This window comes from Salmo salar, chromosome 15, assembly GCF_965601325.2.
Source record: "Salmo salar chromosome 15, fSalSal1, whole genome shotgun sequence".
NCBI lineage: Eukaryota > Metazoa > Chordata > Actinopteri > Salmoniformes > Salmonidae > Salmo > Salmo salar.
This window is the reverse complement of record NC_138305.1, coordinates 78,610,255-78,638,153: the sequence shown is the minus strand read 5'-3', so window position 1 is coordinate 78,638,153 and position 27,899 is coordinate 78,610,255. Positions and strand designations below refer to the sequence as shown.

Sequence of the window (27,899 nt, the reverse complement as noted above, 5' to 3'; positions counted from 1 at the left end):
GAAAGAAAATGCTCTTATTAACACCAGTGTCCACAAAGAGAACGATAGGTGGTAAAAAAAATGTATGCACAAATTGTGCTCTAAAGCAGGGATCATCAAATATACTGCTCAAAAAAAAAGGGAACACTTAAACAACACATCCTAGATCTGAATGAAAGAAATCATCTTATGAAACTGTTTTCTTTACATAGTTGAATGTGCTGACAACAGAAATCACACAAAAATAATCAATGGAAATCCAATTTATCAACCCATGGAGGTCTGGATTTGGAGTCACACTCAAAATTAAAGTGGAAAACCACACTACAGGCTGATCCAACTTTGATGTAATGTCCTTAAAACAAGTCAAAATGAGGCTCAGTAGTGTGTGTGGCCTCCACGTGCCTGTATGACCTCCCTACAACGCCTGGGCATGCTCCTGATGAGGTGGCGGATGGTCTCCTGAGGGATCTCCTCCCAGACCTGGACTAAAGCATCCGCCAACTCCTGGACAATCTGTGGTGCAATGTGGCGTTGGTGGATGGAGCGAGACATGATGTCCCAGATGTGCTCAATTGGATTCAGGTCTGGGGAACGGGCGGGCCAGTCCATAGCATCAATGCCTTCCTCTTGCAGGAACTGCTGACACACTCGAACCACATGAGGTCTAGCATTGTCTTGCATTAGGAGGAACCCAGGGCCAACCGCACCAGCATATGGTCTCACAAGGGGTCTGAGGATCTCATCTCGGTACCTAATGGCAGTCAGGCTACCTCTGGCGAGCACATGGAGGGCTGTGCGGCCCCTCAAAGAAATGCCACCCCACCACAGCAGAACGTTCTCCACGGCGTCTCCAGACTCTGTCACGTCTGTCACGTGCTCAGTGTGAACCTGCTTTCATCTGTGAAGAGCACAGGGCGCCAGTGGCGAATTTGCCAATCTTGGTGTTCTCTGGCAAATGCCAAACGTCCTGCACGGTGTTGGGCTGTAAGCACAACCCCCACCTGTGTACGTCGGTCCCTCATACCACCCTCATGGAGTCTGTTTCTGACCGTTTGAGCAGACACATGCACATTTGTGGCCTGCTGGAGGTCATTTTGCAGGGCTCTGGCAGTGCTTCTCCTGCTCCTCCTTGCACAAAGGCGGAGGTAGCGGTCCTGCTGCTGGGTTGTTGCCCTCCTACGGCCTCCTCCACGTCTCCTGATGTACTGGCCTGTCTCCTGGTAGCGCCTCCATTCTCTGGACACTACGCTGACAGACACAGCAAACCTTCTTTCCACAGCTCGCATTGATGTGTCATCCTGGATGAGCTGCACTACCTGAGCCACTTGTGTGGGTTGTAGACTCTGTCTCATGCTACCACTGGAGTGAAAGCACCGCCAGCATTCAAAAGTGACCAAAACATCAGCCAGGAAGCATAGGAACTGAGAAGTGGTCTGTGGTCACCACCTGCAGAACCACTCCTTTATTGGGGGTGTCTTGCTAATTGCCTATAATTTCCACATGTTGTCTATTCCATTTGCACAACAGCATGTGAAATGTATTGTCAATCAGTGTTGCTTCCTAAGTGGACAGTTTGATTTCACAGAAGTGTGATTGACTTGGAGTTACATTGTGTTGTTTAAGTGTTCCCTTTATTTTTTTGAGCAGTGTAGATTCAGCCACAGGCCAATTTTCTCTTGAGCGGATGGCCTTGAGGCCGGAACATAATTACACATTTATACACTGCAAATTGACCGCAATAAGCCCAAACGGATATAATGTTTTACTAAAACATAAGTTTCATAACTTGCTTACATTTGTATACGATCACGTGTGTCTTATGCGTGGGAAAACTTGTAAACAGATTTCCAAAATTAAAATCACTTGGAGCTGATTTCCTGGTGTTATGTCCAATAATGAATATTAGAATTTTTTGCGCAGAAAACGTAGGGGGCCAAATAAGACCACCAGTTGGAAAACCCTGCTGTAAATGATTAAGGCACTCAAAATTATGATTTCTAAATATTACAATTAATCTTATTTAAGATATTTTTTGTGGGGGTTTACATAATGACCACCAAAAAACAACTATATCCTCTATAAATATCAAACTAAATTCAAAACACTTGTTCAGTTTACATTTAATAGGTACAATTTAAACATCTGTCTATGGCAGTGGATAAGAATGCAGAAGTTTGTACTGAAGCACCACAAGCACACTAATAAACATGGGCTGAATTAATTAAACTTATTCTCAAAGTAAATCTGAAACTGCGCAAGTCACAAGGTCACAACCAATTCAGTGAAATGCAGTTTGTAATGTCACCAAATAGGTGTCAGCGTCAGCATTTTTATTGAGTGGATTCACTACAGTGCTTTATGAAAACAAGTACCTTATGGCAACCTTGCAATTAAAGTGTGCTATGTTCTTTTATAGCTCAATAGTTATGACACGCATGTGCTAGCTGTTCGTTAAGACAATGTTTTCTTGTTGAAACCATCATGTAAATTACACTGTTATTCAATACAAAATCGATTGGCTATATATTTCAACTGCAAATGGCATGCGCTGATGACTGAAAATGCTTGCCACACTGGTTTTAGTCACACGTTCTAATTTACCTAGCTAACAATCTACCTTATGAATGCAAGCACATGGCCTGAATGATATGTCTGCGCCAAGTGTCTTGCTTTATGCAGATTGCACACTTCGGAAAACTAACTAAATAAACTCACTAACATAATAAGCCCATACAGTAACAGTGTTATTTTTGTATCAAGGATGAGTGTTCACACATACTTGCTTGCTAGCTAAGTCAAGGGTCTCCAACCTTTTCTAGCATGAGAGCCATTTCTTTTAAATAAAAGATGTCGCAAGCTACAATTTTTTTTCAAGCTTTCAAATAGGTACATTTTTCTCGCCCCTGGGTCTTTAGTGTACAAGATATATCTGGTAAAATAATGGTTAATAAACAACTCCAAAGGGGGCTCTATAAAAACATTTTCTTTACCCCAAATAAGGTTTTATATTTTCCAAAATTATGTTCTCAGTTTTATTTTAACTGGTTTTATGTATTTTTTTAGTTTTTCACTCTCAATTACAATGGTTCATAGAGAAACAACAAAATTGGATGTTCTGAGTCCATGTCCAAGCTTAACCTCTATGGGCTAGGTGGCACGTCACTGTCCCACTCTATTCCATAGCCAGTGGAAGGGCGTGGCGCGAAATACAAAACCTCAAAATGCAATAATTTCAATTTTTCAAACATACGACTATTTTACACCATTTTAAAGACAAGACTCTCGTTAATCTAACCACATTGTCCGATTTCAAAAAGGCTTTACAGCGAAAGCAAAACATTAGATTATGTTAGGAGAGTACATAGCCACAAATAATCACAGCCATTTTCCAAGCAAGCATATATGTCACATAAACCCAAAACACAGCTAAATGAAGCACTAACCTTTGATGATCTTCATCAGATGACACTCCTAGGACATTATGTTACACAATACATGCATGTTTTGTTCAATCAAGTTCATATTTATATCCAAAAACAGCTTTTTACATTGGCATGTGATGTTCAGAACATGCATTCCCACCCAAAACTTCCGGTGAATTTACTAAATTACTCACCATAAACGTTGACAAAATACATAATTATTTTAAGAATTATAGATACAGAACTCCTTTATGCAATTGCTATGTCAGATTTTAAAATAGCTTTTCGGCGAAAGCACATTTTGCAATATTCTGAGTACATAGCTCAGCCTTCACGGCTAGCTATTTTGACACCCGCCAACTTCGCTCACTAAACTCAGATTTACTATTAGAAAAATTGTATTACCTTTGCTGATCTTCATCAGAATGCACTCCCAGGACTACTACTTCCACAAGAAATGTTGTTTTTGTTCCAAATAATCCAGTTATGTCCAAATACCTCCGTTTTGTTTGTGCGTTCAGGTCACTATCCAAAGGTAGCGCGAGCGCATTTCAAGACAAAAAAATTCTAAATGTTCCTTTACCGTACTTAGAAGCATGTCAAACGCTGTTTAAAATACATTATGGTATTTTTCTCGTAAAATAGCGATAATATTCCAACCGGACAATAGTGTATTCATTCAAAGAGGAAAAGAAAAAAACAGCATGGTCGTGGGACCGCACATATCCAATCTCTTTGTCACCAGGCAGACCACTGACAAACTGAGCTACCATACTCTGCCAAGAGACAGGAGACACCTCAATCCGCTTTCTGAAGGCTTTAGAGAGCCAATGGAAGCCTTAGAAAGTGCAACGTAACCCCAGAGATACTGTAGTTTCGAAAGGGACTAGAAAGAAGAACTACAACTTCTCAGACAGGGCACTTTCTACTTGGAATTTTCTCAGGTTTTTGCCTGCCATATGAGTTATGTTATACTCACAGACACCTTTCAAACAGTTTTAGAAACTTCAGAGTTTTCTATCAAATCTACTAATAATATGCATATTCTCGTTTCTGGGAAAGAGTAGTAACCAGTTTAAATCGGGTACGTTTTTTATCCGGCCGTGAAAATACTGCCCCCTAGCCCAGACAGGTTAAATCACATCAGAATACCTTTTTTTGTGGGGGACTGGAAGAAACCTAACACTTTAATTGCACATCTAGCAAGTGAGGAATGTGCCGTCTAATCTGCTGGTCTAGCGATGGTTCTGCTGCTGCTAATTTCATTGCAACGTTTGCAAATAATAAAAAAATACAAATATATACTTACTCATGATATACTTCTGCCAGGTAAGCCTACTTTGCAGTTAACATTTAATTGAGGTTTTAGGGAAAGTATTTGTCAACCCACAAGACGGTTATCACACCAACTGGTTACACACGGATTGATAGACAAACATTCACCACAAAGACAGATGGGGGCAATATTGCTGGAAATTAATTGGCAGATATTGTGTTAGGTTTGTAATTTTTAAACCAAGGGTAGGATAATGTTGCGTTGATTAGATCAGGTATTCCCAAACTGGGGTACGCGCAATGCCGTCGGGGGTACGCCAAATAAAAATGTGATTCATTTGGGTGAGGTTTTTTTCTCGTCTGAGTAGCCTCGTTTCACTGCCTAAAATAAAATGAAACCATCTAGTGTTCAGCAAAATAACAACACAATGTCAAAAACTGGTGCCTAGTCAAATAATTAACATCCAGTCACATTAACAGTTACTCTCTCACGGGAATTCCACTAACGGTCCGTATGTAGCCAAACATCGCTGCTGCTCATTCCGTTTGCTCAAAAATTGATAAATGTGACTCACCACATGGATTCAGTCTTATGTAGCAACATTTTAAATAGTTTTTTTTTTTTTTTTACATTTGATAGAAGTATAGAGCTACGAAATGGTATATCATACACAGCATTTGTTCACACCCTCTTAAGCCAGCCCCACCCATCTCTTTCAGGATTCACATGAGGGCATGTGCTAAACAGTGAGTAGTGTAGTAAAGATTAAGACTAAAAGTGGTAGTAGCCTACAATAAGGAACATTTCCAGGTAAACAGAAAGTATCCAGATAAAAATATTAGATGACGCTTACACACTTGTCTAAATTGATGGGTCATGTGAAAGAAATGCTTTAACCCCTAGCCACATCCAGTGGTGGAAGAAGTACTAAATTGTCATACTTGAGTAAAAGTTGTAGCAGGCTCAAGGGTGTAGGGTTTCCACATCACCAAGTTCAATAACAAAACATGCACCAGTAGCACAATGCGAATGGGGAGTTTTAGGTGTTTTTGTACACTGGGGAAGAAGGGAGAATTCACCAATTACTTCACAGTACGCAAGCCGTTCTCGTTGTCCATTCCATTCTCCAGGGGTAATCCTAAAACTCGGGTCCTCAGCCAATCCGGTTCGGTACACCAGGGTGGTAATCTCACAGATATTGTTCTCTCTTCTCCCACTCTTCATAACACACATTTTTCTCTCCATTCTCTGCCCCTTTGTGCAGGCCGCTTCCTCTTTTATCCCCAAGCACTCCCTGGCTTAATGATACACAGCCTCGCCTCGTTGGGGCAGGAAGTCCATATAAGGCTCGGGGATGGAGCCAGCGGGCTGCAAGATATCTCCCCTCAATAACCACTCACCTCACCTCTCCCTGCTGTCTGCCACAAAGTATAAATCATTTCAAATTCCTTATATTAAACCAGACGGCAACATTTTTTATTTTTATTGACGGATAGCCAAGGGCACAATGTACTTAAGTATCAAAAGTAAAAATATAAACCATTTCAAATTCCTTATATTAAGCAAACCAGGCGGCACAGTTGTATTATTATTATTTTTTATTGACGGAGAGCCAGGGGCACACTCCAACACTGAGACATAATTTACAAACGAAGCATTTGTGTTTAGTGAGTCTGCCAGATCGGAGGCAGTAGGGATGACTCGTGATGTTCTCTTGATAAGTGTGTGAATTGGACAATTTTCCTGTCAAAATGTAACGAGTACTTTTGGGTGTCAAGAAAAATGTATGGAGTAAAAAGTACATAATTTTCTTTACGAATGTAGTGAAGTAAAAGTTGCCAAAAATATAAATAGTAAAGTAATGTACAGATACCACAAAAAACTACTTAAGTAGTACTTTAAAGTATTTTTACTTAAGTACTTTACACCATTGCCCAAATGCCTTCACACCATTATATTAGCATACTTTATATACTGTTACACATGCACTTAACTTATGTATGGAATAATATGTGATAAGGCCATGAAACCTGAGTTTAAAAAAAATAAAATTGCACATATACATTACATAAACAGATGCATGCGCCATATATTTATGTGGTGGACACTTGATACGGTCACATGATATTGTTGTGGTATGTCACAAAATTGTGTTACGACCACACATCAATATTCATTTTATCTATCTATATTTTGCTAGGTCTTGCTAAGTGGATGGTCTCTTCAGAAGGTGTAAACAGTACAGCCAAATGGTTACTTGCATAGTAGCAATATCAGAAAAAGATAGTGTCAATATAAATAAAATATACAGTATGTACAAGAACATTATCAGTGATAGATAAGGTAGTTCTATGCATACAAGCAGGGGTAAAGTGGCTGAACAGCAAGATAAACAAAAAAATTGTGGCAGCAACGTATGGCGTGTGTGTTAGGAGAGAGTCATGTGAGTAGAGGCACTGCAGATAGTGCTGATGACTGGTCCTCCAAACCACGCATGAACAAGGGAATCTATATTCGGAGAGCCTGTTTCTGTCTTGCCCTTGACTTTTGTGCAGGGCATGTGATGTCCATAGCCTCTTCGTCGCAAAACTCCCTGATCTTGTCAAAAAGATAGTTTGTCTAGCTGTTTCCAGTCCAGGTGGTGCTTTTAAGGGCAGATCATCTATGGGAGGAAGGATGTCAGCGTTGCGCAGCAGCTGAAACCTGGTCCCGACAGTCCGAACGCTCCTTGGCAACAACATCAGGCTCCAGAGCATTGAAGATGTGCAAGAGGGAATATCAACAAAAAATCAGAAGACATTACAACCCTGCACAACATCAATTCACCTCCCCAGTTTAGATAAGAATAACCTCATACAGTGAAAATATTTTTTTACCTGAAGTGCTGGTACTGCTTGATCTGTGACAGAGGCCTGAAGTACGGAGTCAGGTGTTGTTGCCAGCCATAGCTTTCCACCAGCACCGTACCATCCTCCAGTCCAACCAGCTGTGGGATGTTGACCTCTGTCACAGTGCTGTCCTTCACAATATCAGCAATCTCAGACAAAGTGTTCAATCTGGTCTTTCTGAAGCGCTGCTTGATGAGGCCGAAGCAGCAGTCGGGGGAAAACTTGGTGTGGCCTGTGATCAGGAAGTGAAGGTCCAGATTGTAGTGGAGCTTGTGCATGGTCCACCAGCCACAATACCAGTGCACAAACTTGTTCTTGTTTTGGCCCCTGCAGTTATCACAAAACAGGTCCACACGAATTTTCCCAACTCCGTAGTTGGTGAGGAAATGGTGCATGTAGTTGATGACTGCGCTGCTGCCTTTGCTTGCTTGTGCTAGCTCTCTTTTTGATGACTGTATGACTGGTGGATTAGGGTCAGGTGTGTTCTACTGATTGATGCTGAAAGACAGATTCCAGATACAAATATTTTAGCATTATTATACAATAGATGCGAAATGGCATTCTGGGATAACATCACTACACACAGTTCATACAGGTAACGGTAGCTACTGTAGCTAACCAGCCATCTAACGTCAGCTGGCTAGCTAACAGCAAGCTTTAACTAGCAATACAAACCAATTGTCATAGCTAGCTGAAGTTAACCAATAGGTTCAATGTTAGCTAGTTAGCTAGGGGTATGCAGCTAGAGGTTGAATGTTTGAAGGGATACGGGACTATAAAAAGTTTGTGAACCACTGGATAAGATAGTAGCTGGGAGCTTGCGCAGTCTGATACTTGTGAGAATTCTTTATGACAGTTTGCAGTGGAACATAGAATTGCATGTACTTTCAAAAAAATTGTCGAGCTGCTCATAGGGGGATTGCGAGCTACTGGTAGCTCGTGATTGACCTGTTGGAGACCCCTGAGCTAGGCTAACTACAGTACCTTACTGGCTAGATAGAGCATAACTACATTGCTGGCCAGCTAACGTTAACTAAGTGAAAATGTGATGAGTACAGGGGCGTATTCATTATGTTTATTCTGTTGAAAATAAGTTTCTTAAACCTAATGAAACGGGGAGGGATCTTCCTGCATTTGTCCAATAGAAACTCTCATTTTAGTTTTGCAACTGTTTGGCTAATGATTACACCCCTGGGGTTCTTGCTTGGTGAAGTGTACTTTTGATAATTGACTTATTCAAATATGCTGTCGCTGGCTGTTGCGATCTACTCACCGTCAAACCATTCCCTCTCACGTCATGACCTAGGACTGAATGATGTTCAATGAGCAGCTCATAGAGCGCCCTCTTCAGGCAACCATTATAATTGGCAGATAATATCAGTTCACCAGTTTATTGGTCAGGCTCTACTGGTTTGGTCTGGTTCAATCCTTTGATTCCCCTCTCATAGGTCCCTGCACCGGGCGCAAGCGCCACAACTCCCGCCCCTCGTCCAGTAACTCGGAGGAGGAGGGAAAGAGGCGCACACGAAGAGGGAGGCAGGCGGTCAAGATGAGGCCTAAGAAACTGTTTAAACCCAGTGAGAACAACATTTAATATATTAATATATTTATATATTTCAACACTATATATATATATATATATATATGTATGTGTGTGTATATATACACTGCTCAAAAAAATAAAGGAAACACTTAAACAACACAATGTAACTCCAAGTCAATCACACTTCTGTGAAATCAAACTGTCCACTTAGGAAGCAACACTGATTGACAATAAATTTCACATGCTGTTGTGCAAATGGAATAGACAACAGATGGAAATGATAGGCAATTAGCAAGACACCCCCAATAAAGGAGTGGTTCTGCAGGTGGTGACCACAGACCACTTCTCAGTTCCTATGCTTCCTGGCTGATGTTTTGGTCACTTTTGAATGCTGGCGGTGCTTTCACTCTAGTGGTAGCATGATACGGAGTCTACAACCCACACAAGTGGCTCAGGTAGTGCAGCTCATCCAGGATGGCACATCAATGCGAGCTGTGGCAAGAAGGTTTGCTGTGTCTGTCAGCGTAGTGTCCAGAGCATGGAGGCGCTACCAGGAGACAGGCCAGTACATCAGGAGACGTGGAGGAGGCTGTAGGAGGGCAACAACCCAGCAGCAGGACCGCTACCTCCGCCTTTGTGCAAGGAGGAGCAGGACGAGCACTGCCAGAGCCCTGCAAAATGACCTCCAGCAGGCCACAAATGTGCATGTGTCTGCTCAGAAACAGACTCCATGAGGGTGGTATGAGGGCCCGACGTCCACAGGTGGGGGTTGTGCTTACAGCCCAACACCGTGCTGGATGTTTGGCATTTGCCAGAGAACACCAAGATTGGCAAATTCGCCACTGGCGCCCTGTGCTCTTCACAGATGAAAGCAGGTTCACACTGTGCACGTGACAGACGTGACAGAGTCTGGAGATGCCGTGGAGAACGTTCTGCTGCCTGCAACATCCTCCAGCATGACCGGTTTGGCGGTGGGTCAGTCATGGTGTGGGGTGGCATTTCTTTGGGGGCCTCCATGTGCTCGCCAGAGGTAACCTGACTGCCATTAGGTACCGAGATGAGATCCTCAGACCCCTTGTGAGACCATATGCTGGTGCGGTTGGCCCTGGGTTCCTCCTAATGCAAGACAATGCTAGACCTCATGTGGCTGGAGTGTGTCAGCAGTTCCTGCAAGAGGAAGGCATTGATGCTATGGACTGGCCCGCCCGTTCCCCAGACCTGAATCCAATTGAGCACATCTGGGACATCATGTCTCGCTCCATCCACCAACGCCACGTTGCACCACAGACTGTCCAGGAGTTGGCGGATGCTTTAGTCCAGGTCCTGGAGGAGATCCCTCAGGAGACCATCCGCCACCTCATCAGGAGCATGCCCAGGCGTTGTAGGGAGGTCATACGAGCACGTGGAGGCCACACACACTACTGAGCCTCATTTTGACTTGTTTTAAGGACATTACATCAAAGTTGGATCAGCCTGTAGTGTGGTTTTCCACTTTAATTTTGAGTCTGACTCCAAATCAAGACCTCCATGGGTTGATAAATTGGATTTCCATTGATTATTTTTGTGTGATTTTGTTGTCAGCACATTCAACTATGTAAAGAAAAAAGTATTTAATAAGATTATTTCATTCATTCAGATCTAGGATGTGTTATTTTAGTGTTCCCTTTATTTTTTGGAGCAGTGTATATATATGTAATTTCAACAATATATGCTTTTCATGTTCACATAATTGGTGAATCAGTTTTCACTTCATAAAATAGCCCTTTATTCAACTAATTTCTCTTTCATTCAATTCTTTCCCTCCGCTTTAGCAGCCAAGCCCAACCTCCACGCTCAGGCCCAGGCATGGGAGGAACAGAGCAGCTCTGACGAAGAGGAGAAGAAAGGACATGGAACAAAGGACAGGGCCTCACGGGCAACCACGAAAAGATATCACCACATCCAGAGCAGCAAGAGCGCTCGTGACACAGGTACAGCCATAGAATTGAATAGAACACTTAAATATGTTGCATTTCTATGGGTTCAGCGATCTACAAAACCTTAGGACAAACAGCTCCACCTGCCCCCATGGTTTTCCAGAACAAGCTGTAGGTCTCACAAAAGGCACTGCTTTTGAACTCATAGTTATAGTAATGATTCGTCAAACCAACAGCCATATTTATCTTCCAGGTGCCATATGCAAAAATCGTTCTGCCATTACCTGGTTGCTAAAATTCTAATAGTTTGTCTAATTTCAGTTTGTGACAAAACAAACAAGTATAGATAATCATTGTAGCATCTAAACCACTGAAATATATTTTCAATAACCAAAAATATTGTATTTTTATGTGTGTTTGAAACTGGTGTACAAAACCGAAAGTAAAAGACGCAAAAACTAAACTTAAGAATGGAAAGCATAGAAATGGAGCACATAGAACAGATATACCGCTTCTTAGACTTGCTTTCAATGAGAATGACAGGTCTATAACTCAGATTTCTAGGTGAATTTGGTCAGGTCACCCAAAGAGTTACATATTGCAGCTTTAACTCTGAGTAGTTTGGAGAAGGATGCACTTGCGCATCCAGTAGATATGTGTGTGAGATAGGGTGGGTGCTATTGTTAGCATACTATTCCTCTTTGTGTGTTTGTTCATGACTGCATGTGTGTGTATTCGTAACTGTATATGCCTGCATTTGTGTGCTGTCCCTAGTCATGGACGTTTCTCCGGAGGGGGACCTGAGCCGGGTGGTGTCGTCCCACATGGTGACGTCGTCCAGCTGGGAGGCCGAGGTGGACGTGGAGGCCGAGGTGGAGGGTGAGCTGGGTCACCCCCCTCACGACATGGGCAACATGTGTCGCCAGTTCAGCTCCGAGCTCCAGAGGAAATTCCAGGTTGCACCCATAGAAAATAGAATGCTTTTTTAAAACTTCCTGCTTTACTGCTATGGGTACACTCAATATGGCCACTGGTCCACCCATCACTGACCCACCCATTGACTTCAATGAGAAGGATATCTATTTATTTGGTTGGACACAAACTAACAGGAGAATATGTTTCTAAACGTTTCTACATTCATGTGGATGCCACCATGATTACGGATAGTCCTGAATGATTAGTGAATAACAATGAGTGAGAAAGTTACAGATGCACAATATCATACCTCCAAGACATTGATGATAATGCCCGTTTGTTGGGAGGGAGTTTTGGCCTTCCATGGTGGCATCACTATGCGGTAAATGAATGAATAGATCAATAAGACATAGAGTTACAAACCTTTCTGCCAATAACAGCACATTTTCAGTTTTCCACCCACTCCCAGACAGTCCTAGCAAAATTTTAGCTTGAGAAATTGGTCTTTGCTAAGAAGTTGTTTTTCTTTCTTTTTGACCATCTTATTTGAAAACAATCACAGTAAGGTACTTCATTGTTACCCAGAAATTATAAAAGAAAATTGATAAAAACGGCTGCATTGGACCCTTTAAAGCAGGGGTGTCAAACTCAAATACCCAGTGGGCCAAAATGTAAAACCTGAACAAAGTCGCGGGCCAACATTGAACAAATGAACCTTTTAATATGGACCCAAACAAGTTTTGCTTTAACATTGAATATGGAACAAGCATCGCTTATTACCATACAATATATAATTTAATAGTGGAGACATGCAAAATCGAATTTCAAATGAAAAAACACATCAATGGCATTCATTTATTAAATAAATAAAATTTAAATAAAAATCGTATGCCTCTTTTCTATTTGCAGCCTTCTGATTTAAATACCAAAATAAACTTTTTCCACTGGCTAATAATTTTACAAATAAAATGATAATAAATCAATCAACCATTCAAGCCCATGCCTTGTAGCAAGAAAAAGTGCACAAAGAAAACGTTAATTATTGCACACTGATCTAATCTGATGTGCCCAAGCCAGATACCTGGCATCTCTTCTTGGATGCTAGTTCATCAATGTCTGGGCTCAGGCTCTGAGCTGAAGAAATCCTCAGTATCGAGCGAAGGTGTTCATCAGTCAGACGTCTCCTGTGAGTTGTTTTGGTCATCTTCATCGAGGAGAAAAGTTGCTCGCATAGATAAGTGCTGCCGAACATGGAGAGCATCTGAGCAGCTTGGGTGCGGAGCTGAGGCATTGTGTCAGGGATGAACCGTGGAAACTGTGCGGCGCCCACAGCATCATACTTTGACTTCAGCGTGTCGTTGCACTGGAGTTCAATCAGCTCCATTTGGATGTTGGTTGGTGCATTTTCCACATCAACTGCGAAGGGATTACTAAGCAGTTCAAACCTACATTTCTGGACATCGAAGTCGGCAAATCGCCGGCTAAACTCAGCAGCGAGAACACTGAGTTTTTCAGCAAACTGTGCGCATGGGAACACGGCGGTAGAGATCTGCGCTTTTATGGTTTGGCAGCAGGGAAAATGGCAAGGGTTTCCTTGCAGCATCTGATTCTCCCACAGGCACAGTTTAGTTTTAAAGGCCCTCACTGCAGCGTACATGTCTGTGATGATGCGCCCCCGCCCCTGAAGCTGCAGGTTCAGCGCATCGAGATGGCTCGAGATGTCACAGAGAAAGGCCAGCTCACACAGAAACTTTTGCTCCCGGAGCTCTGCTGTATCCTTCCCTTTGGTTTCCAGGAATTGACATATTTCCTCACGCGGCTCGAAACATCTGTTCAGTACTTTTCCTCTGCTTAGCCATCTCACCTCTGTGTGATACGGCACGTCTGCGTATTCCAAACCACACTCCTCTAGAAAAAATTTCAACTGGCGGTGATTCAGACCTTTGGCTCTTATAAAGTTAACTAACTGTGTTACTGTGGTCATAACATGTTCCATCTTTAGGGCTTTGGCACACAGTGATTCCTGATGTATGATGCAGTGGTAAACAGTTAGCTCACCTGCACAGTTCTCTTCCCGCATCTTCTCCCAAACCATGCCCACCAGTCCACTCTTTTTACCGCACATCGCTGGCGCACCATCTGTCGTTAATCCAACGAGTTTATCCCACGGCAGCTTTATTTCAGTTACACATTTGGAAACCTCAAAGATTTCCTTTCCTGTGGTTGTGCCATGCATTGATTTGAATCCCAATAGCTCCTCCGTAACACACAGATTTGAGTCCACTCCACGGATGAAGACTGACAGCTGAGCAGTATCAGATGCGTCGCAGCTCTCATCCACAGCGAGGGAGAACGCAACGAAATCTTTTCCCTTTTCCATCAGCTGGTCATACAGATTGGTGGCAAGATCACATGTGCGATCAGCTACTGTGTTCCTGCTCAGGCTCACGTTTGAAAATGCTTGCTTTTTCTCTGGGCATACGAGGTCACAAACTTTCATCATGCACTTTTTCACGAACTCTCCCTCATTAAAGGGCCGGGCTGATTTTGCGATCTCTGCTGCCACTATATAACTAGCCTTTACTGCAGCCTCACTTTGTGATGTGGCTTTTTTGAACATATTCTGTTGTGAAACCAAACTTCTTTTCATCTCCTCTACTTTCTGGCTCCTTTGAGTCATGTCCAGGTCCTTGTATTTGTCATGGTGTTTCGTTTCATAGTGTCGTCTAATGTTGTACTCCTTACTTACAGCCACGTTGACTCCACAAACAAGACAAACAGGTTTGTCTTTTACATATGTAAACAGATATTCTGCCTCCCACTTGTCCAGAAAGCTCCTGTTTTCTGCCTTTCTTTTTGCCATTTTTGGGAAGGGATAGCGCGCTGACAGTTGTAGCGTCTATGTTGCTATGACTACTGTCACAGAGGAGAGGGCGTTTCTGGGTCCTGTCCTGATTGGCGCGCGAAAACAACAGCAGAGCATTATGGGATTCGTAGTATTAGCGGTGAATGCGCTGTTAAAATACCGGCGGGCCAGCTCTAGTAGTAATTTGGTATTGTCTCGCGGGCCAAATATAATTACCCCGCGGGCCAGAGTTTGACACCCATGCTTTAAAGGATCACATTTGGGATCTAGCTAAGGAATGATTTCAACAAAAATGTTTTACCAATATGTTTTTGGCCTTTTTTTTAAATTTTTTTATTTAACCTTTATTTAACTAGGCAAGTCAGTTAAGAACAAATTCTTATTTACAATGAAGGCCTACCAAAAGGCAAAAGGCCTCCTGCGGGGACGGGGGCTGGGATAAAAAAAAAAATATATATATATATATATATATATATAAGACAAAACACACGTCACGACAAGAGAGAACACAACACTACATAAAGAGAGACATTAGACAACAACATAGCATGGCAGCAACACATGACAACACAGCTATTTTCTGGAGGTGGAAATTATGGTGTCAGCATCATTTTATTTTAATTCATTTTGGATGAGAAAGTCCTTTTAAAAAGTCACCCGAACTGAGCTTCTCAGACCTACATAAAAAATTATCCAGGGTGGACCACGGACCCCCAAAACAAGGTGAGGAGGCCCCCTCAACCATCCCCCTCCGAGACCTTTTCCCCCACTGCTACAAACGTTTTCAGAGGAAACACTGCTGTAGGCTACTTTCGAAACAACACTGTATAACTCAAGAAGATCTAAATGCATATCCCCATAAACTGATTGAGATCAAATGGTTGGTATGCAGATGCTCCATGGCCGTTTCACCGGTAAAACTTGAAGAATTGTCATTCATGTTTGAGAGTGTGAAATGTGAAGGGAAGGAGACCACAAAAATGTGTGCATGAAGTAGAGGTAAGGAAACACATGGTCAGAACGTGATCCGCACATGCACAGAAGCGTCGGGAGATAAAGGTCAGGATCCGCAGCCACTGCCTTTTTAAAAATCTACTGTTTTCTTGATGCCCGGTGTAGCTCCCCTGCAAAAGTCCCATAGGCCTTTAAGTTGTAAAATCCTGAATTTCCCCTTTAATGTTAGATTATTCCTTACCTTGAAAGTAGTCTATGAGCCAGGAGAAACTAATCCAGCCACTACAATCTTCAGCTAACTTTAGCCACCACTAGCTAACAATCAATGGAAGTGAATGGGGCATGTGTTCGGTTGTTAAAATTTCCTGGCTTTTTCATCTAAAATCTCCATATTTGGTTTGATGTCACTTAAAGGTGATTTGGCCTTTGTGAATGGGATTTTGTATTCTATGGGAGACCCTAAATATGTTCTACTTACCTCTTACATGTGTCAGAATCGCTCCAGACGTATGGAGCTGTACACCAAGCAGTCTCTGAAGACCGTCCAGCAGCACGTCTCTTCCATCAGCGTGAAAGTTCAAAACTACAGGTCAGTTAGTATACACTCAATAGTGAACTGGCAACCGCAGAGTTGCTGACATCAATATCTCAGGTGCCACTGACTGCCTATGTACCCTTGAGCAAGGCACTTTTAACCCTTTACCTGCTCCAGGGGCGCTGCTCTGCGGCTGACCCTGTGCTGCTCCCAGCCTGTTGTGTATGTTGTGTATGGTGGGGCTGGGTACTGTGACAGCAAAAATTATCAAATGTCCATTGTCTCTGTATAATCGACCAAGGACATCTCAATCTCTCTGTCAGATTGTGGACATGCAATCTCCCTTGGTCTCCTCAATATCTCTCCCCTTCCCTTCCTCCTCCCCCTGTCTGTGTGTGTAGGTCTCAGAAGCTGGAACAGGTCAGGGGTGTTCTGCTGAATGAGATAAACAACTTGGAGGAGGACGAATCCACTTTAAAGAACATGGAGAAGGAACTGACTGTATGATTACTTACATTACATTGACATTGTAGTCATTTAGCAGATGCTCAGTTGGTCGCATGTATGTGGTGGAAACTGACCAGGGCCCTTATAATATGGATATCTGCATTCCTTTTAAAACGGTAAATCAACCTTGCACAACAGATTTAACATTGTTAAACTCCAACATTAACAGTATTTAATACTAAGAGGCCTCCCTGACAATGCAGTATACCAGTATTCCAACCCTTTCAGGTTTGGATTGTCTATGGGAAATCCTCCCATGCTTTAGTTGACTGTATGTGTATATAATCAGTGTTATCAGTTCACTTCTCTCTCCTTAGACATACTGGAGGAAGCAGTCTGTGGCTTTCCACTCCTACCAGGAGAAAGAGACTAGAAGGTGTGTGTGTTTTTCTGCCACATTCAGGGAGTGAAAAGTCCCAGGTGGGAAAATGTTGTCCCACCTGCTCAAACGGACACACGCAATTTAGCCTCTAGTCCTCCCCTGCTCCATTTCAAAAGGACCACATAACACATTGTATAATTTTTTTAACCTGGGGAAATTAACTGTGACCAAAAATACAAGTATCTCTGTTGTCAATGAGGCCAGATCTCTGTCTCAAAATAACTGAGTTATTTGTTTCTCTGGGATGTGGTCATAGCATGCCTATTCACATGACTGTTTAGAACTGAAGAAAAGTATCTCAAAGGCTAGAGCTGCCGCTTTCAAGGAGTGGGACACTAATCCGGATGCTTATAAGAAATCCCGCTCTGCCTTCAGACGAACCATCAAACAGGCAAAGCATCAATACAGGACTAAGATTGAATCCTACTACACCGGCTCTGACGCTCATCAGATGTGGCAGGGCTTGAAAACTTTAGCCGACGTGAGCGAGACCTTTAAACAGGTCAACATTCACAAAGCCGCTGGGCCAGACGGATTACAAGGACTGGTACTCAAAGCATGCGCGGATCAACTGGCAAGTGACTTCACTGACATTTTCAACCTCTCCCTAACCGAGTCTGTAATTCCCACATGTTTTAAACAGACCACCATAGTCTCTGTGCCCAAGAAAACGAAGGTAACCTGCCTAAATGATTACTGCCCCGGAGCACTCACGGTAACCATGAAGTGCTTTGAAAGGCTGGTCATGGCTCACATCAACACCATCATGCCGGAAACCCTAGACCCACTCCAATTCGCATACCCAACAGATCCACAGATGATGCAATCTCTATTGCACTCCACACTGCCTTTTCCAACCTGGACAAAAGAAACACCTATGTGAGAATGCTTTTCATTGACTACAGCTCAGCATTCAACACCCACAAAGCTCATCACTAAGCTAAGGACCCTGAGACTAATCACCTCCCTCTGCAACTGGATCCTGGACTTCCTGACGGGCCGCCCCCAGCTGGTATGGGTAGGCAACAACACATCCGCCACGCTGATCCTTAACGCTGGGGCCCCTCATGGGTGCATACTTAGTCCCCTCCTGCACTCCCTGTTCACCCATGACTGCGTGGCCAAGCATGACTCCAACACCATCATTAAGTTTGCTGACGACAACAGTGGTAGGCCTGATCACCGACAATGATGAGACAGCCTATAGGGAGGAGGTCAGAGACCTGGCAGTGTGGTGCCAGGACAACAACCTCTCCCTCAATGTGAGCAAGACAAAGGAGCTGATAGTAGACTATAGGAAAAGGAGGGCAGAACAGGCCCCCATTAACATCGACAGGGCTGAAGTGGAGTGGGTCGAGAGTTTCAAGTTCCTTGGTGTCCACATCACCAACGAACTATCATGGTCCAAACAAACCAAGACAGTTGTGAAGAGGGCACGACAACACCTTTTCCCCCTCAGGAGACTGAAAAGATTTGGCATGGGTCCCCAGATCCTCAAAAAGATCTACAGCTGGACCATCGGGAACATCCTGACCGGTTGCATCACCGCCTGGTATGGCAACTGCACAGCATCTAACCATAATGCGCTACAGAGTGTAGTGCGTACGGCCCAGAACATCACTGGGGCCATGCTTCCTGACATCCAGGACTTACATACTGGGCAGTGTCAGAGGAAGGCCCCAAAAATTGTCAGACTCCAGTCACCCAAGTCATAGACTTTTCTCTGCTACTGCACGGCAAGCGGTACTGGAGCGCCAAGTCTAGGTTCAAAAACCTCCTTAACAGCTTCTACCCCCAAGCCATAAGACTGCTGCTGAACAATTAATCAAATGGCCACCCGAACATTTACATTGACCCCCCCCCCCTTTGTTTTTACACTGCTGCTACTCTGTTTATGATCTATCCATAGTCACTTTACAAATTACCTCAACTAACCTTTACCTTTAGCCTCGTTATTGTTATGTCATTTTCTTGTTACTTTTTTTATTGAATTTTTTTACTTTAGCTTATTCCGTAACTCTTTTTCTTGAACTGCATTGTTGGTTAAGGGCTTGTAAATGAGCATTTCCCGGTGAGGTTGTTGTATTCGGCGCATGTGACAAGTGCAATTTGATTTGATTTACTAGTTTGATGGTTGTAACAATCGGCCCATATTATCAAACTTATTTCATTTCAAACTTTACATTTCTCTAGTACTTATCGTAATGAACAATATCAGCAAAATGCCTGCAATAAGTGATCGGTATGGTCAGTGTCAATCATTTTCAGTTTATTGTTCCAGTTCTAAGCCTGACTTCTCTACTTTAAACAATGCAACACCACTGTGAGGTCATGCCCCTGATACATTCATGTCCCTCATTACTTTTTATTATTTATGAATAACTGGTGTTTTTCTATTCACAACACAACAAAAACACGCAAATGTGATAGTATTTTAATATTTCATTTTCCTCTCTCTCTCTCTCTCTCTCTCTCTCTCTCTCTCTCTCTCTCTCATTTGCTCTTTCGTGTGCTCTTCTTCACCTTTTTGTTCTTTGCCCTCCTCAGACTGCAGAGCCTCAAGAGTACCTTCCAGACCGATGTGTGTCACAGCCTGGAGTACGAGGAGAGGATCTTCACCTCTCAGGTGTGGACCATCCAATCTTTAGCGCTAGACTTCATCTAAACTGTAGCCCCCTACTTAGTCTACACTGTAGCCCCCTACTTCATCTACACTGTAGCCCTCTACTTCAATTAAAATGTAGCCCCCTACTTCAACCAAACTTTAGCCCCCCACTTCATATAAACTGTAGCCCACTATGTTGATCATAAACACAACAATTCCATACGGCACATGTACAGAGAATAGGGAAAGAGGAACAGCCGACCCACAAAATCTAAAGTACTTGTCACCTTGTGTTTTGATCAATGTGCATTCCTTATATGTCTCACAGGCGTACCTGTTACAATGTTTTAGTTTTTTTTTACCTGAAACTCGGCTCATCTTTAAGCAATAGGATTTCAGTCCTATGTTGTGCAGAATGGCATTATGCTTATCCCCATTTTCTCGTCCGTCTACTCTACCATGTAGCACTGTGAAGAGTTCAAACCTAAACAAATATTTTTTGTCACCCACTGTTTTCAGATGTGCCTGATGAGGAAAGACATGAAGTCAGTTCAGGACAGACTCTTCAAGGAAATGGTGAGTGGAAATGACAGTTGTGACTAGGCAAGACACAAAAAAAAAACAATTAGACCCATGTCTCTTTCCACCGCACGGCATTAAATCCCCCTAAAAAATCTGTCAGTTTAAGCTAGAGATATTTTTTTTTGTAATGGATGCATCTCAATTCACAACATCCACCGATGTTGCACTTCCGTATCTGCGGTAAAAGTTGACAGAGCTAGAGCTGCGTTTGTCAGACCATGAGACATCCCGAAAATCTCACAAAATCGTCTGTAGTGTCCGAACGGTTCGGCCCACAAACTATTATGACCCCTATGGAAAGATGAGGCTCTACGACCCCCACAAGAGTCTTGGGACTCGTCTGAAGTCGGCACAGTTGATATGCCAACTTCTGTCTGTAGCGTCCAAACAGTTTGGGCTACACACTAATATGACCCCTCTGTGGAAAGGTGAGACTCTCACGAACACGTCAATTGTTTTGCTCTAGGATGCCCACAGGCCTCACAAGACTCGTCTGAAGGTTTCCCGGCACCAGTTGAAAAAATTAATGGAAGTATATCTGGAGACTGTTTAGTGCCACAAATAAGGGGTTAAATACATGTTTAAAAAAATAATATATATATATAAAGGTTAAAAATAAAGGTTTCCTGATCTTTCTTAGAACTCTCAGATATAGGACAGACACTTCAGAACAAACTTCCTTCAGATTTTTTGGGGGGACAATCTGTTATTCAATGCGTTTGTATGGGCTAATAGCAGTAAGTCCAAAAATATTTTTTCATATACTTCTAGGGGTCTTCAAATTAAAAATCAAATAGCTAAATTATGTCCTTCTTAAAACAATTACATATAGTTTAGTAGAACCCCCCCCAGCTTAGATTTATGGGTTATTAAAGAGGTCCCTCTTTTGAAAGTCCTACTCAAAAGTGCTACCTTTACTAGCGCAGACTGAGACTGCATCCCCTGAGGTGTTGCAAGTGTATTTGAGGGCTGTGTTTTTGTGTGTCTCTCCTCAGCAAGACGAGGAGATACTGAGTGTGAGGAGAGGACTACAGGCTCTTTTCCTGCCAGAGGGACCGAGATTTTAAACCCAAATCAAGTACCTCTGCACATTTATAAGATATGTTTGTGTTCCGTGAAGTTTGCCCGTCATTCTACGTTAGCTGCAATCAAATTTAATATATTAAGCATACGTTAAAGAAATATATACATGCCTTATTTAAAAATTATCAAATGTGAATTTATATTAACATATTTTTTTATGAGAATTTTTGTATTATTGCAGTGATGTTTGACACTGTTAATAACTTTTTATAGTTTTAACTGTCTCTCCATAAGAGTAGTATTTTCAATATAAATAATGCATTTCTGTGAAAAGTGTTTGAATGGCATTTTATCTGTACAAGGTTGCCTGCTATTTGTTTGCTGTTAAGGTTGCCTAAGTTTATTAAACTTTTTAAAACATTTATTTAAAAAAAGAGTGTATTCAGAGAAACCATAATGTACCTTACTTAGGAGGGAAAGATGAAAGCAGTATGTCAACATATTCACATTATTCTAATGGACAAATATTAATTTCAGAATCAGCTATTATGCTTTACAGTGCATTTGGAAAGTATTCAGACCCCTTGACTTTTTCCAAATGTTGTTACGTTACAGCCTTATTCTATAATGGATTAAATAAATATTTTTTTGCACATGTAAGACTATTTTCTATGAGACTTGAAATTGAGCTCAGGCGCACCCTATTTCTATTGATCATCCTTGAGACGGTTCTACAACTTGGAGCCACCTGTGATAAATTCAATTGATTGGACATTATTTGGAAAGGCACACACCTGTCTATATTAGGTTCCGCAGTTGGGAGTGCATGTCTGAGCAAAAACAAAGCCACGAGGTCAAATTAATTGTCCGTAGATCTCCGAGGCAAAATTGTGTCGAGACACAGATCTGGGGAAGGGTACCAGAAAAGGTATGCAGCATTGAAGGTCCCCAAGAACACAGTGGCCTCCATCATTCTTAAAATGGAAGAATTTGGAACCACCAAGACTCTTCCTAGAGCTGGCCGCCCGGCCAAACTGAGAAATCGGGGGAGAAGGGCCTTGGTTCAGGGAGGTGACCAAGAACCCAATGGTCACTCGGACAGAGCTCCAGAGTTCCTCTGTGGAGATGGAAGAACCTTCCAGAAGGACAACCATCTCTGCAGCACTCCAACAATCAGGCCTTCATGGTAGACTGGCCAGACGGAAGCCACTCCTCAGTAAAAGACACGATGGCTCACTTGGAATTTGCCAAAATGCACTTAAAGGACTCTCAGACCATGAGAAACAAGATTCTCTGGTCTGATGAAACCAAGATTGCCAATCGTCACGTCTGGAGGAAACCTTGCACCATCCCTACGTTGAAGCATGGTGGCGGCAGCATCATGCTGTGGGGATGTTTTTCAGCAGCAGGGACTTGGAGACTAGTCAGGATTGAGGGAAAGATTAACAGAGCAAAGTACAGAGAGATCCTTGATGAAAACCTGCACCAGAGTGCTCAGGACCTCAGACTGGGGTGAAAGTTCACCTTCCAACATGACAACGACCCTAAGCACACAGCCAAGACAACGCAGGAGTGGCTTCGGGACAGTCTCTGAATGTCCTTGAGTGGCCCAGCCAGAGCCCGGACTTGAACTTGATCAAACATCTCTAGAGAGACCTGAAAATAGCTGTGCAGCGAGCCTCCCCTTCCAACCTGACAGAGCTTGAGAAGATCTGCAGAGAAGTGGAGAAACTACCCAAATACAGGTGTGCCAAGCTTGTAATGTCATACCCAAGAAGACGCAAGGCTGTAATCGTTGCCAAAGGTGTTTCAACAAAGTACTGAGTAAAGGGTCTGAATACTTATGTAAATGTGATATTTCAGTTTTTTGTTTTTTATACATTTTCTAAAAACCTGTTTTTGCTTTGTCCCTAAAACAAACATTTAATCTAATTAATTTTAGAATAAGGCTGTAACATAATATGTAAAAATTCAAGTGGTCTGAATACTTTCCAAATGCGCTGTATGTTAGGGCTCACCAAACCTGTTCCTGGAGAGCTACCCTCCTGTAGGTTTTCGCTCCAACCACAGTTGTAACTAACCTGATACAGCTTATGGGTCTTTCTATAAACTAGGGTACCAGTGAGCATTTCTTGTAGTGGACATCTGTTTGGATCTGTTACAAAGTCATTAATAATAATAATTAGCCTTTTTTTCACGTGAATACATTAGGATATAAAAAGGGGGAACATAGATACATTCAACATAATTAATGAGTTGAATCACCTATGTTTAACCCTTTCTCATGCTTGGAGTCTTCATAGATTTGGCAAAAATTATGTGACATAAAACACTACCGTTCTTTCCTTACATTTATGATACTGCTGTTTGTCATTATATCATATACTAAGCATTTCACAATTGAATTTACACATTGAATTTGATCCTGTAAAATTTCTGAATATTGCATGGAGATCTTGGAAGTGCACTGTAACCTCGTAACATTTCATATCTCCCTGTGTTACAGTGTGAAAACTGTTTTCATGGGCACACATATCCCAAATAATGTATGGATTGCAAAATCTAATGCTTCTAACAGAAAGACTAACTTTAACCAGATGAATCAAATAATGCATAATAGTTGTTTGATGCACGTTTGATGGCCAGCTATGTAGTTACGTGGGGAAAGGATTTTCTGAATGACAGTCAAGAGCGGGTGTGATACTGCATGCGATTGAACAGTAACCAAAGTGCGGGAATTAATGTTGATCTGGAGAATTGACCAAACATTTTGGTGTCTGTTGTTACGGTAGTCAAGATAATTAGCCTATGTCATGGACAATATTGTCAAGATTCCTGAGGTAAGATTACGGTCCATGTAAATTTTGATTTTGTTTTCCAAATTAAAATGGAGCAATCGGAACGTGAAAACAGCTTCTTTATTCATTTTTTAAATTGACATTTAAAAAAAATGAAAATGGCTTGTTTTTTGTTTTTCTGTATAAAACCCCAAAAACAACTTGATATTTAGATTTTCACATGTGGGTGGGGTTAAATGTGGAATGCCTGTCATTGGTTAAGTGCACAGCCAACACTTCCTGTCCTTTCAAAGTAGGAGTTCACCCTTCTAACTCCATTCTATGAATCTATTAATTAAATCGAGCTACAGTGCCAAAATAAGGTATGATTTCTTCATTTCTGCGTAAGATTTAGTGTGACTGCTGTTACAGTAAATGGTTAGCTGACTTGTATATCCTAGGTATCTAACTAACCATTGCTAATCTTGTTCAATGATGCCATGCAGCCAAAACAACAGTATCTATTGCTAGACTAGAGATATTCCCTTAGCTATAGTTAGTCAGTGGTTGCACATCTAACTAGCTGGAATGAAGCAAGGGTGTTTATAGTAGACATGTAAATATACTGCTCCAAAAAATAAAGGGAACACTTTAACAACACAATGTAACTCCAAGTCAATCACACTTCTGTGAAATCAAACTGTCCACTTAGGAAGCAACACTGATTGACAATACATTTCACATGCTGTTGTGCAAATGGAATAGACAACAAGTGGAAATTATAGGCAATTAGCAAGACACCCCCAATAAAGGAGTGGTTCTGCAGGTGGTAACCACAGACCACCTCTCAGTTCCTATGCTTCCTGGCTGATGTTTTGGTCACTTTTGAATGCTGGCGGTGCTTTCACTCTAGTGGTAGCATGAGACGGAGTCTACAACCCACACAAGTGGCTCAGGTATTGCAGCTCATCCAGGATGGCACATCAATGCGAACTGTGGCAAGAAGGTTTGCTGTGTCAGTCAGCGTAGTGTCCAGAGCATGGAGGCGCTACCAGGAGACAGGCCAGTACATCAGGAGACGTGGAGGAGGCCATAGGAGGGCAACAACCCAGCAGCAGGACCGCTACCTCCGCCTTTGTGCAAGGAGGAGCAGGACGAGCACTGCCAGAGCCATGCAAAATGACCGCCAGCAGGCCACAAATGTGCATGTGTCTGCTCAAACGGTCAGAAACAGACTCCATGAGGGTGGTATGAGGGCCCGACGTCCACAGGTGGGGGTTGTGCTTACAGCCCAATACCGTGCAGGACGTTTGGCATTTGCCAGAGAACACCAAGATTGGCAAATTCGCCACTGGTGCCCTGTGCTCTTCACAGATGAAAGCAGGTTCACACGTGACAGTCTGGAGACGCCGTGGAGAACGTTCTGCTGCCTGCAACATCCTCCAGCATGACCGGTTTGGCGGTGGGTCAGTCATGGTGTGGGGTGGCATTTCTTTGGGGGGCCGCACAGCCCTCCATGTGCTCGCCAGAGGTAGCCTGACTGCCATTAGGTACCGAGATGAGATCCTCAGACCCCTTGTGAGACCATATGATGGTGCGGTTGGCCCTGGGTTCCTTCTAATGCAAGACAATGCTAGACCTCATGTGGCTGGAGTGTGTCAGCAGTTCCTGTAAGAGGAAGGCATTGATGCTATGGACTGGCCCGCCCGTTCCCCAGACCTGAATCCAATTGAGCACATCTGGGACATCATGTCTCGCTCCATCCACCAACGCCACGTTGCACCACAGACTGTCCAGGAGTTGGCGGATGCTTTAGTCCAGGTCTGGGAGGAGTTCCCTCAGGAGACCATCCGCCACCTCATCAGGAGCATGCCCAGGCGTTGTAGGGAGGTCATACAGGCACTTGGAGGCCACACACACTACTGAGCCTCATTTTGACTTTTTTTAAGGACATTACATCAAAGTTGGATCAGCCTGTAGTGGTTTTCCACTTTAATTTTGAGTGTGACTCCAAATCCAGACCTCCATGGGTTAATAAATTGGATTTCCATTGATTATTTTTGTGTGATTTTGTTGTCAGCACATTCAACTATGTAAAGAAAAAAGGATTTAACAAGATTATTTCATTCATTCAGATCTAGGATGTGTTATTTTAGTGTTCCCTTTATTTTTTTGAGCAGTGTATATCCTTTCACTGTCTTCAGCTACTCAGAACTGTCTGATCAGCCTGATTGGGTGCCGTGGGTGTGTCCAGCTTGCACCTGTGCAAATCTGTGTGTATAGCAATGGAATGAAACATCCAACCAATGCCTCAGGTTGTGCAGTTTGTCCACCACATACCCGGAGGGTTGTGGGGTCCTGTCCAGGATCAGCCCCTACCCCTAGACACTTGTGGAGATCTGAGAGGATTGGACAGGTGTCAGCAATACCGCTAAAATTCCACCAAGCCTTTCAGAAGGTAAGGTGTAGCTCTCACCATGTCACCACCCATCAATCCCTCTCAGATCTCCACAAGTGTCTAAAAACAATGTAATACGTTTTAGAATATGGCTGTAACATAACAAAATGTGGAAAAAGTCAAGGGGTCTAAATACTTTCCAAACGCACTGTACATGATGTGTTTTTTACAGAAGCGGGGAAGAGAGCTGGTCATCATACTTTCCAGAAGGGGACAAGAGAGCTGGTCAACATATTTTACAGAACGGGCGAAGAGAGCTGGTCAACATATTTTCCAGAAGGGGACAAGAGAGCTGGTCAACATCTTTTACAGAAGGGGAGATGAGAGCTGGTCAACCTATTTTACAGAAGGGGAGATGAGAGCTGGTCAACCTATTTTACAGAAGGGGAGATGAGAGCTGGTCAACATATTTTACTGAAGGGGACAAGAGAGCTGGTCAACATCTTTTACAGAAGGGGAGATGAGAGCTGGTCAACATATTGTACAGAAGGGGTGAAGAGAGCTGGTCAACATCTTTTACAGAAGGGGTGAAGAGAGCTGGTCAACATATTTTACAGAAGGGGTGAAGAGAGCTGGTCAACATCTTTTACAGAAGGGGTGAAGAGAGCTGGTCAACATCTTTTACAGAAGATGTATTACATTGACTCTGGGCAGTAGGGGCTAGGGGTTGTTTCTGGAAAGGCCATGGAAGCGCGATCAGTCAGTCTGGCACGGTCTAACATTGTTAAAGGGTCAGTGCAGTTAAAAAGGTGATTTTCCAGTTTTTTTAATGATATTTCCACACACACTATGAGGTAGGGCCGGGTTGATATTAGGATCGCAATGTTTTTTCCATGGCAAAAAATTCAAACACTGAGCAGAGCAAACTCTTTAGTCCGTTAACAATCTGCTGTATGAAATATATTGTGTGCTATTGCTTGTAAAATAAATAAATGTGACTCTGGATGACAACATAGTGATGTTTGTTTCCAACATTAGGGCTGTTTTCCTAAAGAAGTAAAATTCGCTAAGTGTTTTTTTTTTTTCCTTGCCACGATACTAACGAGTATCACGATACTGGCATCGTCCCGGCCCTACTATAAGGTCGAAATAACACTGAAATTGAGAAAATGATAATGCTCTTTTTGTGTAAGAGCTTTTAAAACAAAATCCTGGAATTTCAGCCTGTTCAGGTGGGATGGAATTTTTGGCCCACATGGCATCACAACAATGTGATCTGATTATAATAGACCAATGAATGTTCATCTGGGTAAGGGGGTGGGCTCTAG

At 42.7% G+C, this 27,899-nt stretch overlaps 1 protein-coding gene across 1 annotated transcript in view; it reads left to right on the top strand.

Annotated features, from left to right (window-relative positions):
* The window catches only part of sycp2 (synaptonemal complex protein 2), an 81,510-nt gene extending 53,934 nt beyond the window's left edge, over window positions 1-27,576 (top strand). The window contains exons 38-47 of the mRNA XM_082962079.1: window positions 9,017-9,145; window positions 10,923-11,081; window positions 11,802-11,983; window positions 16,257-16,351; window positions 16,699-16,798; window positions 17,122-17,180; window positions 19,734-19,812; window positions 20,311-20,367; window positions 21,369-21,451; window positions 26,804-27,576. Of these exons, the coding sequence (XP_082818205.1) occupies window positions 9,017-9,145; window positions 10,923-11,081; window positions 11,802-11,983; window positions 16,257-16,351; window positions 16,699-16,798; window positions 17,122-17,180; window positions 19,734-19,812; window positions 20,311-20,367; window positions 21,369-21,440 (932 nt within the window). The 3' untranslated portion in view covers window positions 21,441-21,451; window positions 26,804-27,576. The remainder of the gene's footprint in view (window positions 1-9,016; window positions 9,146-10,922; window positions 11,082-11,801; window positions 11,984-16,256; window positions 16,352-16,698; window positions 16,799-17,121; window positions 17,181-19,733; window positions 19,813-20,310; window positions 20,368-21,368; window positions 21,452-26,803) is intronic.
* Window positions 27,577-27,899: the final 323 nt, after the last annotated feature.